This window comes from Giraffa tippelskirchi, chromosome 3 (assembly GCF_054371585.1).
Source record: "Giraffa tippelskirchi isolate mGirTip1 chromosome 3, T2T-mGirTip1v1.2.pri, whole genome shotgun sequence".
Classification (NCBI taxonomy): Eukaryota; Metazoa; Chordata; class Mammalia; order Artiodactyla; family Giraffidae; genus Giraffa; species Giraffa tippelskirchi.
The window spans coordinates 10,899,836-10,913,855 of NC_137277.1; the positions used below are offsets into that span (position 1 = coordinate 10,899,836).

The window sequence follows — 14,020 nt, forward strand, 5'->3', positions numbered from 1 at the left end:
GGCTGCTGTCGTCGGGGGGTTTCCGTTTCCAAAAAGCGACCTCTGACTGTGCCCTGTTCCACAGATTTCCCCAGACACAGTTCTTCGTTTAATCCTTCCCGAGGGCCAAGGAGGCCACGAGGAGAAGCGAGACTACTCTTTAGAAGAGCTGAAAGAGCTTTTGAACAAATTGATGCTGATGTCTGGCAAGAAAGAGCACAGCAATGCTGAAGTTGTAGAGGTATTTTCCGAGGTAAGGATTTGTATCTATGTTGGAGCAAGTGTCCTAATCCCATCTGTTTGGGCTAAGCACTCTCACTGCTGAGGTGCCTGGGAAGTCAGAAGAGATTGAGTTTGTCTTTAATTCATAGGAATCATTCTGCTCTTAAAACTGTGGAGAGTAGAGCCAGTGGGTCTTACAGAGTGCATGTATTCTGAATTCATGACCCAAAGAGATGTCCACTTACTCTGTATATCAGCAAGCATCCCAAAATACTTAAAGATGTAGTTGGACATCGTTCATCAAAATCCACAATAACCGCAATGATAAAGGCATATTGGTTTATGTAACAGTCTCTCCTTTTGATTATGAGTTTTTAATCTGTAAAGTTAACTTGTACTTTATAAATGATATCCTTTATCTTCACAACATATTGCTTCCTAAGAAAGAGACTATGGAGATAAGAAAGGAAGACCTTCCATGATCAATCTCATGCTTGAGATCCCACGGTGAACCATGGAGCGCCATGAACCCCAGCCCCTGAAATTATAAATCTGTTTGTGTTATTCTAGACTACATGTCCTCTCTCTGCAGGTGTTCTGCAATGTGCAGAGGCTTGTCCAGTCTTTCATAAACCTTTACTCTGCTGGAAACATGCTGTTCAGGGCCTGGTCAGCCGAGGTGTACTGCACCCCCCTAAAGGATGCCTCCATCCAGCTGGACTTCTGTCTGGGGCTAGTGAGCCCCCTGGTGGAGGGCGGGCCAGTTGTCCAGCTGCTGGAAGCCCTCTGCCGGCAGATGGAGGACTTCCTGGGCCACTGGGAGAGATTCGTGGCAGAGAAGCGAGCTGAGCACTTTTACCTCAACTACTACACTGCTGAGCAGCTGGTTTACCTGGGGTTGGAGCTCGGGAGGCAGACGCCTAGTGACGCTGCCCTCACCATGCTCTCCTTCATCAAAGGCAACTGCACCTCAACGGATGTCTCAGAGGCCTGCAGGGGGCCCAATGGAAGGGCCAACACCCACCAGGAGAGTACAGTGGTTGAAGAATTGTCACTGTTGCTCTTCTCTGAGTCCAGACTGGTGGACAAGCTGAGTGTTATCATGGAATGCTCGATGACGTGCATGAGTGCCTTCCTGCCTCACTGCCTGGACCTGGAGGCCCTTGGCTGCTGTCTGGCTCACCTGGCGAGGATGGCTGGACCCCCTGTGCAGCGGGAGCTCCCCCACGGCCTACAGGAGGGCCAGCCCAACCTCGTCGTCTGTGGGCACTCTGAGGTGCTGCCAGCCGCCCTGGCCATCTACATGCAGACCCCACACCAGCCCCTGCCCACCTACGATGAAGTGCTGCTCTGCACCCCACAAACCACATTTGAGGAGGTGGCATTGCTCCTGCGTCGCTGCCTGACCCCAGGCTCCCAGGGACTTGGGGTCTATAGCCTGCTGTACGTGGACCAGCTGAGCTACGAGGTGGCCTGCCAGGCAGAGGAGCTCTTCCGGAGGCTGTGCACACAGCCCCACCAGAAGCACTACCGTCTCGTGATGATCTGTGACTGTGAGCGGGAGCACTGCTACCTCCCCTCGGCCTTCAGCCAGCACAAGGTCCTCGTCACCCCCCAGGCGCCCCTCAAGGACATCCAGGCCTACCTGGCTCACCACTTCCGAGTCCCGGAAGAGACCCCGTCAGCCGCTGCCGTGTTCCAGGACAACATGTGTGTTGGGATTGTAGCCTCGGAGAGAGCGGGTGTAGGTAATAATGGCTGCTGAGTCCCTGGTCCCAGAGACCATCTGATGGCCCTTCCTTGTCCAGTGGGGAGCGAGGTGAGCTCAGATAAGCCCTTCTGCAGGTGGGGAACTGAGTCCCTGGAGGATTGACTCACCTGAAGTTATAAATCAGGCCCCGTACTGGAGCGGGACACTTTTCTCACCTTGTCCCAGCTTGGCTGAGCCATCTTCCTCCTTTAAACTGGCTTCTCTGCTGTTTTTTCTCTTTCTCTCTTTTTTAAGTCCATTGACTACTTTGGGGTTGATGTGGGTCCTGAGCAGGACAAGGTGTATTTCCTCTGTCTTGAGAAGAAACAGATGCCTCCACCTTCAGTCGCCGCCATGATTTCCATTCTGTTGACTGCATCCCTTTAATGGTACTCCCTTCTGTCCAGTGACACTCGCTCCCCTCCCCCATGAAGCGAGCTCTGCTGTCCTGACCTCATTCTCAGACTTCCATCCTTAGTCCCAGGAAGCAGCAGGGCTGTTGGGTGGAGAACAGCAAGGGAATTTGAGGGCTCAAGTATGTATTCTTTAAGCTGATGTTAGGTTGCATCAGTTTTGAATTTTGTACAAAGAGAAGTGATTTTCTGGACATTCTCACTCTTGATCTGCAGCCCTGGCATCTAATTTTCATATGTTCACGTCAACAGGAAGATCTCTCTTTGTGAAGAGGTTGCATGGCCAGCTGAAAAAGCAGTTTAATAAAGCAAAAGTGCCTCGAAAAGTTATTCGATTGATTGACCCTCAGGTGGATGAGAATGAAGTCCTGGGGTCCCTTCTGCCTTTCCTGGATGCCCAGTATCAGAGGATACCCATAATATTCCACTTTGACGTGACTTCTTCAGTAAGTCGAGCTTCCCTGATAGTTCAGATGGTAAAGAAACTGCCTGCAATGCAGGAGACCTGGGTTTAATCCCTGGTCGGGAAGATCCCCTGGAGAAAGGAATGGCTACCCACTCTAGTATTCTTATCTGGAGAATTCCATGGACAGAGAAGCCTGACAGGCTATAGAACATGGGGTCGCAAAGAGTCAGACACAACTGAGCGACTAACATTTTCACTTTCACTTCAGTAAGTTGCCCCCAGGTTCTAGCTGAGTGGCTGGGTAGGGAAAGACACAGCTTCCACATCCTGCCCTACCCTATCCCCAGTATAAAGAATTTCTTCTTTCTACATGTATTGATACTCAGTATCATTGTAAAATAGAGCAGAATAAGAAGGTTCTTAAGGTTGAGAGGACTGCTGTCTTTTGTGTAAGTATTTACAGACCCACGTGATTCTATCCTTAGGTGCAGACTGGTATTTGGGTGTTTCTTTTCAAACTCCTCGTTCTCCAATACTTAATGGATGTAAATGGGAAGATGTGGCTTCGGAACCCATGCCACTTATATATCATTGAAATCCTAGAAGGGAATTCAACATTGCCACGGAGGCCTTCAAAACTGGTGTGTATCAGGGCACTCGCATGCTGTTGTGGGGGCAGGGGCTTTTGTACATGTTTATGATTCCCCACTTTTGCCTTAGCAGAGTAGCTGAGTGCAGTGTTAGTAAAGAAGAATCTTTAAACTTATTTTTTAAATAATGCATGGAATACAAAGATTCTTTTATTAATTAATAGTACCTTAGATTTGTTCTCTTTGGGATGAGTGCTGTGTGTCTGGGTTAAATGCCAGTGGTGATTGGAATGCAGAAAATTCATTTGCTAGGAGAAGCACTGTCTTTCTTAATGACAGCCAACATGGGAAAGAGACTTCCATTATATTAATTTCTTAACTGAAGGGAGTTTTATGCTCATACACACACACAAACACGCATGTATGTGCTTGATGGACAGAATTAGTTCCAAGAGGCTGAGTAGAAAAGGGCTTTGTTACTTACAGTGCAGCTCACACCATGCCTGAATGTGCAGAAGGTAACACCTCCTGCAAAGAGGTATCTACAGAAATCCTTTCATGAAAAGTGATTTTTCATAAAGGTCCATGCAGTCTAGACCATGTTGAGGGTTAAAACACAAAAGCACTTTTTGGGGAATTCAGCCATAACTCATTTCATTTGTGTCTCTCCTTTCCAGAATGCACTTGTCCCCCAGTTCAGTTTTCTAGACATCTTCCCCAAAGTGACCTGCAGACCTCCCAAAGAAGTGATCAACATGGAGCTGGATCCTCAGCAGAGCTACAAAGAACCAGGAATGGATCAGAGAGCATTCCGTAGTGAAATATTCCAGAGACCTTACCAATATTTAAGACGGTTCCATCAGAAAGAAAACCTAGACACATTCCAGTACCAAAAAGGTTCTGTTGAGGGCAGCCCTGGTGAATGCATCCAACACCTCCTGATTTACTGCGGGGTGATAAACCCATCCTGGTCAGAGCTTCGGAACTTTGCTCGGTTCCTGAACTACCAGCTCCGAGATTGTGAGGGCTCTCTCTTCTGTAATCCCGCCTTTGTTGGAGACACATTGATGGGCTTCAAGAACTTTGTGGTCACCTTCATGATCTTCATGGCCCGAGATTTCGCCACACCTACACTTCACACATCTGACCAAAGTCCGGGGAAGTACACGGTCACTATGGATGGTGTCAAAGAAGAAGACCTTGCCCCTTTCTCTCTCCGGAAGAGGTGGGAGTCAGAGCCCCACCCATACGTTTTTTTCAACAGTGACCACACATCCATGACGTTCATAGGTTTCCATTTCCAATCCAACCAGAACGGTGGTGTTGATGCCATAGACCGCTTGAGTGGGAAAGTAATCAAGAAGGATGTTATGACAGTGCAACTGTACCAGGGACTAGTGCTTCAGAGGGTGCCCTTCAACGTTGACTTTGACCAGCTGCCCAGACATGAGAAACTTGAAAAACTGTGCCTGGCATTGGGTATCCAGTGGGCCACTGACCCTGATGAAACATACGAGCTTACAACGGATAATATGCTTAAGATCCTTGCCATTGAGATGCGTTTCCGGTGCGGCATCCCCGTCATCATCATGGGAGAAACTGGCTGTGGGAAAACCAGACTCATTAAATTCCTTAGTGACCTGCGGCGTGGGGGTGCTGATGCTGAAACCATGAAGTTGGTCAAGGTCCATGGAGGAACAACTGCTGACATGATCTACTCCAAGGTCAGGGAGGCTGAAGAGCTGGCCCACATCAATAAGGCCCAATATCAGTTGGACACCATCTTGTTCTTCGATGAAGCCAATACCACGGAGGCCATAAGCTGCATCAAAGAGGTCCTGTGCGACCACACAGTGGGTGGCCAGCGCCTGGCTAAGAATTCTGGCTTGCATATCATTGCAGCCTGCAACCCTTACCGGAAGCACACCCAGGAGATGATCTGCCGTCTGGAGTCAGCCGGATTGGGGTACAGGGTTAGTGCAGAGGAGACAGCTGAGAGGCTTGGCTCCATCCCCCTGAGGCAGCTGGTGTACCGTGTCCATGCTCTGCCGCCAAGCCTGATCCCCCTGGTGTGGGACTTTGGACAGTTGAATGACTCTGCAGAAAAACTCTACATCCATCAGATTGTCCAGAGACTGGTGAAGTCCATCGTGATGGTGCAGAGCGAGACTCATGTAATCACGGAAGTACTTTCTGCCTCTCAGGGTTTCATGAGGAAAACACAAAATGAGTGCAGCTTTGTCAGCCTCAGGGATGTAGAACGCTGTGTGAAAGTTTTCAAATGGTTTTATGACCACAGTGAGATGCTCTTGTCTAAGTTGGATTCCTTTCTCTCTGAGACTGATGTCATCCAAAATGACTTTGAGAGAGATCCTGTCCTCTGGTCCCTGGTTCTGGCCGTCGGGGTATGTTACCATGCCTCTTTAGAGAAGAAGGAATCTTATCGGAAAGCTATTTGCAGGTTCTTTCCAGCACCGTATAATGACAGCAGGGTTATCCTGGATGAGATAACGCGAACCCAGGATCTTTTTCTGAATGGTGTATGTCTGAGGAAAACGATCGCCAGGAACTTGGCTTTGAAGGAGAATGTCTTCATGATGGTTATCTGCATTGAGCTCAAGATCCCTCTCTTCCTGGTAGGCAAGCCCGGCAGCTCCAAATCTCTCGCCAAGACCATCGTGGCAGATGCCATGCAAGGCCAGGCTGCACACTCGGACCTCTTCCGGCACCTGAAGCAGGTCCATCTGGTGTCATTCCAGTGTAGTCCACATTCTACCCCACAGGGCATCATAGGCACCTTCAAGCAGTGTGCCCGTTTCCAGCAGGGGAAGGACCTTGAGCAGTATGTCTCCGTGGTGGTGTTAGATGAGGTTGGACTAGCAGAAGACTCACCCAAAATGCCCCTGAAGGCGCTGCACCCATTGCTGGAAGATGGATGCATTGAAGATGATCCTGCCCCCCACAAAAAAGTGGGCTTCATAGGCATTTCCAACTGGGCCCTGGACCCCGCCAAGATGAACCGGGGTATATTTGTGTCACGTGGGAGCCCCAACGAAAGAGAGCTCATTGAGAGTGCCAGGGGAATTTGCGCTTCAGAGCCTCTCGTCCAAGAAAGAATCCGAGGATACTTCACATCCTTTGCCAAAGCCTATGAAACAGTGTGTAAGAGGCAGGACAAGGAATTCTTTGGGCTTCGTGACTACTACAGCCTCATCAAAATGGTCTTTGCTGCAGCAAAAGCTTCCAATAAAGAGCCTTCCCCTCAAGACATCGCACAAGCTGTCCTTCGGAACTTCAGTGGCAAAGACAACATTCGTGCCCTGGACATCTTTTCAGCCAATTTACCTGAGGCAAAGTATGCAGAGGAAGTCAGCACCATGCAGCTGATCCACCAGAACATATACGGCCATCTTCAGAAGATGCATGGCAGAGAGCTGGATGACTCCGAGTCCCGCTACCTGCTTGTGCTGACCAGAAATTATGTGGCCCTGCAGATCCTACAGCAGGCATTCTTCATTACAGACCAACCAGAGATTATTTTTGGATCCAGTTTTCCCAAAGATCAAGAGTACACCCAGATCTGCCGAAATATCAACCGAGTAAAGATCTGCATGGAAACCGGCAAGATGGTGGTGCTGCTCAACCTGCAGAACCTCTATGAGAGCCTCTACGATGCACTCAATCAATACTATGTCTACCTTGGCGGTCAGAAGTACGTGGACCTTGGTCTGGGGACCCATCGGGTCAAATGTCGGGTTCACCCAGACTTCCGCTTGATAGTCATTGAGGAGAAAGATGTCGTCTACAAACATTTTCCCATCCCCCTCATTAACCGGCTGGAGAAGCACTATCTGGACATCAACACCGTTTTGGAGAAATGGCAGAAGAATATCGTGGAAGAGCTCAAGGTCTGGGTGGAGAAGTTTATAGATGTGAAAGTAGAGCAGTTTCTAACCAGACCCAGACCCAAATACAGCCCTTCTGATGTCTTCATTGGGTACCACTCAGACACATGTGCCTCTGTGGTGCTCCAGGTCATAGAGCAGCTAGGGCATGAGGTCTTGACTGATGAACTTTACCAGAAAGTCACTGAGCAGGCCAAGTCAGTGCTGCTGGATTGTGCCACCCCTGATGCTGTGGTTCGGCTGAATGCTTCCTCACTAGGCCAGTTCACTGCACAGTCCCTGTCGGAAGAATACTATTACGGGCAGCAGCATAACTCCTTTGCAGACTACCTCCAGGCTCACCTTGGCACGATGGATTCAGAACGCCATGCCATCTTCACAGAGGTAATTATCTTTCTGTATTTTACCCTTTTCCTCTTTCACTTCTGGGTCCTTGACTTCCTAGCATCAAGAATTCAAGATTCTTTGCAAGTCAGTGTATAGGAACCATAAATGAACGTGTTGAGACTTTTGGTTCCTGTCCGGGGTAAGTGCAAGGAGACCTACATATTTTTACATGTTTAGTGTTGCCAAGTTTTGAGTGCCCATTTTTGTGCTGTGCTGTGCACAGTGCTCAGTTCAACAAGGGAAATACCACATTCGAGTACTGCACTAAGGACTCTGGATATAAAGATGCGTTGGCACAGGACTTGTCCGAACAGCATACAGTGTAAGGTTGAAAGACACTCATGAATGGGTACTGTTGATATCCTATGATAATGTTATCCACAGATCAGGATGAGGTCACAAACTCGTCTTTTAAGAGGTGACCATCAAGCTGATTGTCAAGTATTGTTTGGAAGGTATTGTAAGCAGAGGGTCCTACTTGAGCAAGAATGTCAAGATTTAAAAAACTCAGTCTTTGCAGGAAACCAGGAGTTCATTACTGATGAAGCCTAAATCTCAAGGCCCTAAGTTCTGAGAGATGGGAGTGGGATATAGCCAGAGAGACTTCATGGAGGGTCTTTTCAGTGGCGCCATGGAACTTTGCTTTCCTGTGTAAGGGGAGTGATGGAGAAATGTGTGTGGAAATGTGTCCCATTACCTGAGAGATGAAGGGGAAAAAAGTCTGATAAAAGACTCACAGATAAGATATACCAGTAGTGGGGCTGCAGTACCAGTTCAGTCAAAGGATGGATGGGTGGAATTGAGACATAGTAAGGATTCATATTGACAGAGATAAAGATTGATTCTTTATAGGGGCTCTGGGAGATGGAGGAGGCTAAGGATGACACCACGGTTTCTTCCTTGGTTGACCAGAAGTTTGGTTAATCACATCTTTGTTGTTGTTCAGTCAGCAAGTTGTGTCTGACTTTGTGACCCCATGGACTAAAGCATGCCAGGCTTCCCTGTCTCTCACCATCTCCTGGAGTTTGCCCAACTTTGTGTCCGTTGCATCGGGGATGCCATCCAACCATCTCATCCTCTGCTGTCCCCTTCTCCTGCCTTCAGTCTTTGCCAGCATATTTTCCAGTGAATCAGCTGTTCACATCAGGTGGCCAACATATTGCTGCTTCAGCTTCAGCATCAGTCCTTCCAATGAGTATTCAGGGTTGATTTCCTTTAAAATTGACTGATTTGATCTCCTTGCTGTCCAAGGGACTCTCAGAGTCTTCTCCAGCACCACAATTTGAAAACATCAATTCTTCAGCACTCTGCCTTCTTTATGGTCCAGCTCTCACAACCATACGTGACTACTGGAAAGACCATAGCTTTAACAATACAGACCTTTGTTGGCAAAGTGATGTCTTTGCTTTTTAATACACTGTCTAGGTTTGTCATAGCTTTCCTGCCAATCACAAACTAGTTATGAGCAACAAGTCTGGTGGAGGCAATGATGAATTCCATTTGGGATGGGCTTTGATGTTCCTGTAACATCTAGGTAGTCTGTCATCAATTGGATATAGGAATAGGAAGCTCAGTGGTAAGGTCAGCCTGGAGATAATGATTCAGAACCTAGCAGCATGCCCTTAAGGAGTATGCTGGTTGCACTGTGTGGTGTGATCCAGTAGCAGGGGAGATTTGATTAACAGCTCTGGGGAAGATGGACCTCAATGGCCGGCTCCATGGAAAGTTTGAAGTAAGATTGCAAAGGGCAAGTGGTATTTGTTCTGAGCACTAAGGTATCATCACAAGCAGGGTTCAAATCAGGGAAAGATGTTGGAATCTAGGAGGAAGATTCAAAGGCATCTTAGGGGCAGAAAGAGTCTTCTCTCGAATACTTTCGATCCTGTAGGTTCTGTTTGCCTCAGCACCACCTCATGTTAGAAAACTCCTCTGGGTTTGGATTCCCAGTTGGATCTGTGTACCAACTGCACAATGAGGAGCCCAGAGAAGATATTTTCTGAGCCTCCTTATGTTTCTTGGATCTAAATCTAGGAGACAACGCTTTCTTGCATTCCACTGAATGATTTTAACTTCCTTCCTTTGCAGATCACTACGTTCTCCAGGCTGCTAACCAGTCATGACTGTGAACTTTTAGAATCAGAAGTGAAGGACTGGGATGTGAAACTCACCATCCTGTCACTGCAACAGTTTGACACCGAGTACTCTTTCCTCAAGGAAATTCGGTGAAGATCCCTGCCCTCCCCTCCTGCTCCTCTCCCTCCTCAGGGTCAACCACTTTGTATTTCATATGTGTGACTATTAACCACTGGTGTTTTCTAACCAGCTTTGGTCAGTGAACCTTGAGAACATGTGACTCTGAAAAGGATGCATTTTACTTCTCCAAGTGTCCTGATCTCTGTTATCCTCTGTGAAAACATCCTTTCTGAATCCAGCATCCTTATGTCTCATTAAGAGGCATCTATTGGGGCTTTTTTCTCTCTCTACTGGAATGACTAGTCACCTTACAGAGGAAAATCCCACTTGAATAGTTTTCCTATATACCCCTTATGTTTCCTATCACTTTGGAGAATATTATCACCAACTTTTAGGACGGAAAACTCACTTGGATAATTTCCTTTTTCTTTCAGAAACTGCTTAGCTCACACAGCCAGTTGTAAAATCCTCGTTATTCAAACAGATTTTGAAGATGGAAGTCACAGTGCTCAGCTCATCGCCTCAGCAAAGTATGTTTTTTTCTTTTTCTCGGAAACTACCTAGGATACCCCAAATTTATTCAGGCGCTCCTAAAGAATTTCTTCCTTAAAAACTGTATAGTATCAGAATAAACACAGAAATAAAAATTATTCTCCATTTTTATTCCCCTAAATATGGACTAGAGAAACAAAGAGAGAAAAGGCTCTAAACAACAGAAAAATAGCCAAATGCAAGAAGTATAAATAACAGAATATTAGCAGGATATAAGAGAGTATCCTTGAAACATATTTTAGCTGACATGATTTAGTCATTATTCATTTTAAATTACGTGATGTGAATTTACTGCAAGTTCAGGGGCCTTAATGGTATTTAAATGCTTTCAGTTGTATTTATTTGACAGCTTTGAATTGTTTGTAGTGGAAATTTGATGCTTTTAGAATTAACTGCATCCCCTTATTACTTGATGTTAAAGTAATTTTTGGACCCGCTAAAGCATTGGAAGCCATATTTCATATCATGATTATCTTTGTCCTTTGGTTGTCTGTTCACAGGACTCTGTTTCTTGAAATGGACAAGAGCACTACCCTTACCCTTAGTAGCATCTGACCAAGCTTATTAAGTATTATAAAAGAGAGTTCCTGACCAATAAAAAATGCCGTTTCAAAGGAGAGGAACATAGGAATGGGGGAAAGAAATGAGACTATTTAGAGAAGTCTTGCCCCTGTTCTCTTGTAAGAGAGGATAACAAACATGAAGGTGTGAAATTTATTTAAAGTTAAAAAAAAAGTGAGATGAAACTTGACCTCTTTGAGGACACCCTTTAGCCATTTTGCAATGTTCATTTTGTTTTCCTAGTTTTTTTGTTTTGTTTTGTCTTTGCTTTTTTTTGTTTTTAAAATAGGTATTCTGCTATAAATGAAATCAACAAGATACAAGGAAATAAGAACTATATCTTAGTCTATTTTATCACAAAATTGTCCCGGATGGGAAGTGGAACGTCCTATGTAGGATTCCATGGAGGTAGGACCAAAATATTTGTGAATATGTTTGTATAATAATATTTAAGTTATTTCTAATTTGATCCTGTGGTGGTGGTGGTTTACTTACTAAGTGATGTCCAACTCTTGCGACCCTGCGGATTGTAGCCTGCCAGGCTCCTCTGTCCCTGAGATTTTCCAGGAGTGAGTTGCCATTTCCATCTCCAGGGTATCTTCCCGACCCCAGGATCAAACCTACGTTTGCTGCATTGCAGGCAGTCTCCTGCATTGCTGGTGGATTGTTTCCCCAAGCCACTGTTTGGTCCTATGATGTACAAAGTCTGATATTAGAAGATTAGTGTTAATCTCAGTGGTCCCAGGTGGCTCAGTGGTAAAAAAATCTGCCTGCTAATGCAGGAGACACAGGAGATACAGATTGGATCTCTGGGTCGGGAAGATTGCCTAGAGGAAGAAATGGCAACCCACTCCATTTCCTTGCCTGGAAAATTTCCAGAAAATTTCTGTCCATGGACAGAGGAGCCTGGCAGGCTACAGTGGAGTTGCAAAGAGTTAGATACAACTGAGTGATTGAACACACACACATAATCTCAACTGTATTTGTTTCAAATGCAATTAGATTTCTTAAAGCTGATTGATGCAAAAAAACAAAAACACTTCATCTTCAGACTGGCTGCTGCAACATGCAGAACTTCATTTCATTATTTGTTGATCAATGCTTGATTAATCTCTGGTTCCTCCCTGTTTACTATATGGATAATGCAGAGAGATATTTCCCACTAGCATCGTTATGAAGGTGTGGATACTTAATGCCTGCTTCTAGGGTCAGAAAATGCTATCTTAAATCTCTCTCTTTTTTTCCTGAGGAAGACTCACCAAATATTTACTACATAGGCACATCTTGTTTAATTGCACTTTGCTTTATTGCACTCCACAGATACTGCATTTCTTATAAATTGAAGGCTTGTGCCAAGTCTTTCAGTGCCATTTTTCTGAAGGCCTTTGCTCACATCGTGTCTCTGAATTATCTCATGTATTTGAGATAATTCTCAAAATACTTCAAGCATTTTCATTATTATATGTGCTATGGTGACCTGTGATCAGTGACCTTTTGTGTTACTGCTACGACTAGATGAAAGCTAGGATGATGGTTAGCATTTTTTAGCAATATAGTATTTTTTGGTTGTTTTATTTTGTGTGTGTGCAGTACAGTATTTTTATTTATTTACTTTTGGCTGCACTGGGTCTTCATTGCTATGCTTGGGCTTTCTCTAGTTGTGGTGCTCAGACTTACTGCGGTGGCTTCTCTTATTGCAGAGCACTGGTCCAGGGTGCATGGGCTCAGTCATTGTGATGCACAGGCATAGTTGCCCTGAGGCATGTGTAATCTTCCCAGACCAGGGACTGAACCTGTGTCTCCTGCTTTGGCAGGTGGGTTCTTTACAATTGGACCACCAGGAATGTCCCAAGTATTTTTAAATTAAGGCATGTACATCATGTTTTGAGACATAATGCTATTACACACTTAATCAAATACAGTGTAGTATAAACAAAATTTTTATAGACACTGCAAAACCAAAAAACTTGTGTGATTTGATTTATTGTAATATTTGTTTTGTTGGGACCTGATCCCAAAGAATCTCCAAGGAATCTCCTGTATGAGAAAATTGGTATTCTAGAAATGGGTGAATAATAGTTTAGTTTAATAATTTCGTAGTTAATGAAAGGCAAACCTTGCTGGTGTCTCACACCCCTCTACTGATTACGATACAGAAAGTTTAATAATACATTTATAAAAGAATAATGAGCCTTCTTTAAATACTTTTTTGTGTTAGTCATTTCAGTTCTTAAAACTGATTTTCATGCCAAAGTTGTTAACATCTGTAGCGTGACATCTGTATGTTTCCTGTATATATTCAAGGGATTAGACTTTAGGATACAAATCATTCATTCAACAGTATGTTAAAATGTCAGGACAGTGGTGTATCCCTGCTTACAACTGTCAGGAAGAGACCAGAGGACACAGAGAAGTTTCTGGGGTTTGTTTTCCCAGGGCTGTGGCATTCTGTGCACATCGACGACCTCCGGAGATCCACAGTCATGGATTCAGACATAACTAAACTGCAGGATGTGGCCATCAGCCAGCTGTTTAAACCAGAAGATCCCCCTAAGGGTGAGTCTGGAGAAAAGGTCCTCGGGGAGGTAGGATGGTGGAAGCGGAAGCCAGGAGGTGTGCACTCTGCTGCAAGGACAGGTGCTTAGGCTATTGTCCCCCAAGTCCAACACCTGCCCCTTGGCAAGAGCTCGGAACACATTTACTGAACTGAGTATTGATGAATCCAGGGCACCGTCTGCTGCTTCCAAGGCCAGGAGAAGACAGTATTTCCACAAGGTCTTTGCAGGTGCCTGTGGAACATGTCAGATTCTGTTTAGCCTGGTTTCTGGATCAGCCATCTGAGCCCAGTATGGAAGCTCGGGTTGCCACTGGTGGACCACGTCCAGTGGGCAAATGGAGGCTGATCTGTGTGACTGACTGTCTCTCCTTTGGGGCCCCTTCCTGGGGCTGGTGCCAGGGAAACCCGGATAGATCCCCAGCACACAACGCACACGATGTTGCCAGTGTTCCCCACCACCACTTTTGCCTCTGAACAGTAGCTCCATTGTTTTACTTCTTTGCAG

The 14,020-nt window shown here is 45.7% G+C and overlaps 1 protein-coding gene across 1 annotated transcript in view; it reads left to right on the top strand.

Moving 5' to 3' along the window:
* The window catches only part of RNF213 (ring finger protein 213), a 118,575-nt gene that overhangs the window by 62,777 nt on the left and 41,778 nt on the right, over nucleotides 1-14,020 (top strand). The window contains exons 26-34 of the mRNA XM_081575766.1: nucleotides 65-232; nucleotides 794-1,949; nucleotides 2,617-2,810; nucleotides 3,256-3,411; nucleotides 4,038-7,649; nucleotides 9,738-9,874; nucleotides 10,280-10,375; nucleotides 11,248-11,366; nucleotides 13,395-13,514. Of these exons, the coding sequence (XP_081431892.1) occupies nucleotides 65-232; nucleotides 794-1,949; nucleotides 2,617-2,810; nucleotides 3,256-3,411; nucleotides 4,038-7,649; nucleotides 9,738-9,874; nucleotides 10,280-10,375; nucleotides 11,248-11,366; nucleotides 13,395-13,514 (5,758 nt within the window). The remainder of the gene's footprint in view (nucleotides 1-64; nucleotides 233-793; nucleotides 1,950-2,616; nucleotides 2,811-3,255; nucleotides 3,412-4,037; nucleotides 7,650-9,737; nucleotides 9,875-10,279; nucleotides 10,376-11,247; nucleotides 11,367-13,394; nucleotides 13,515-14,020) is intronic.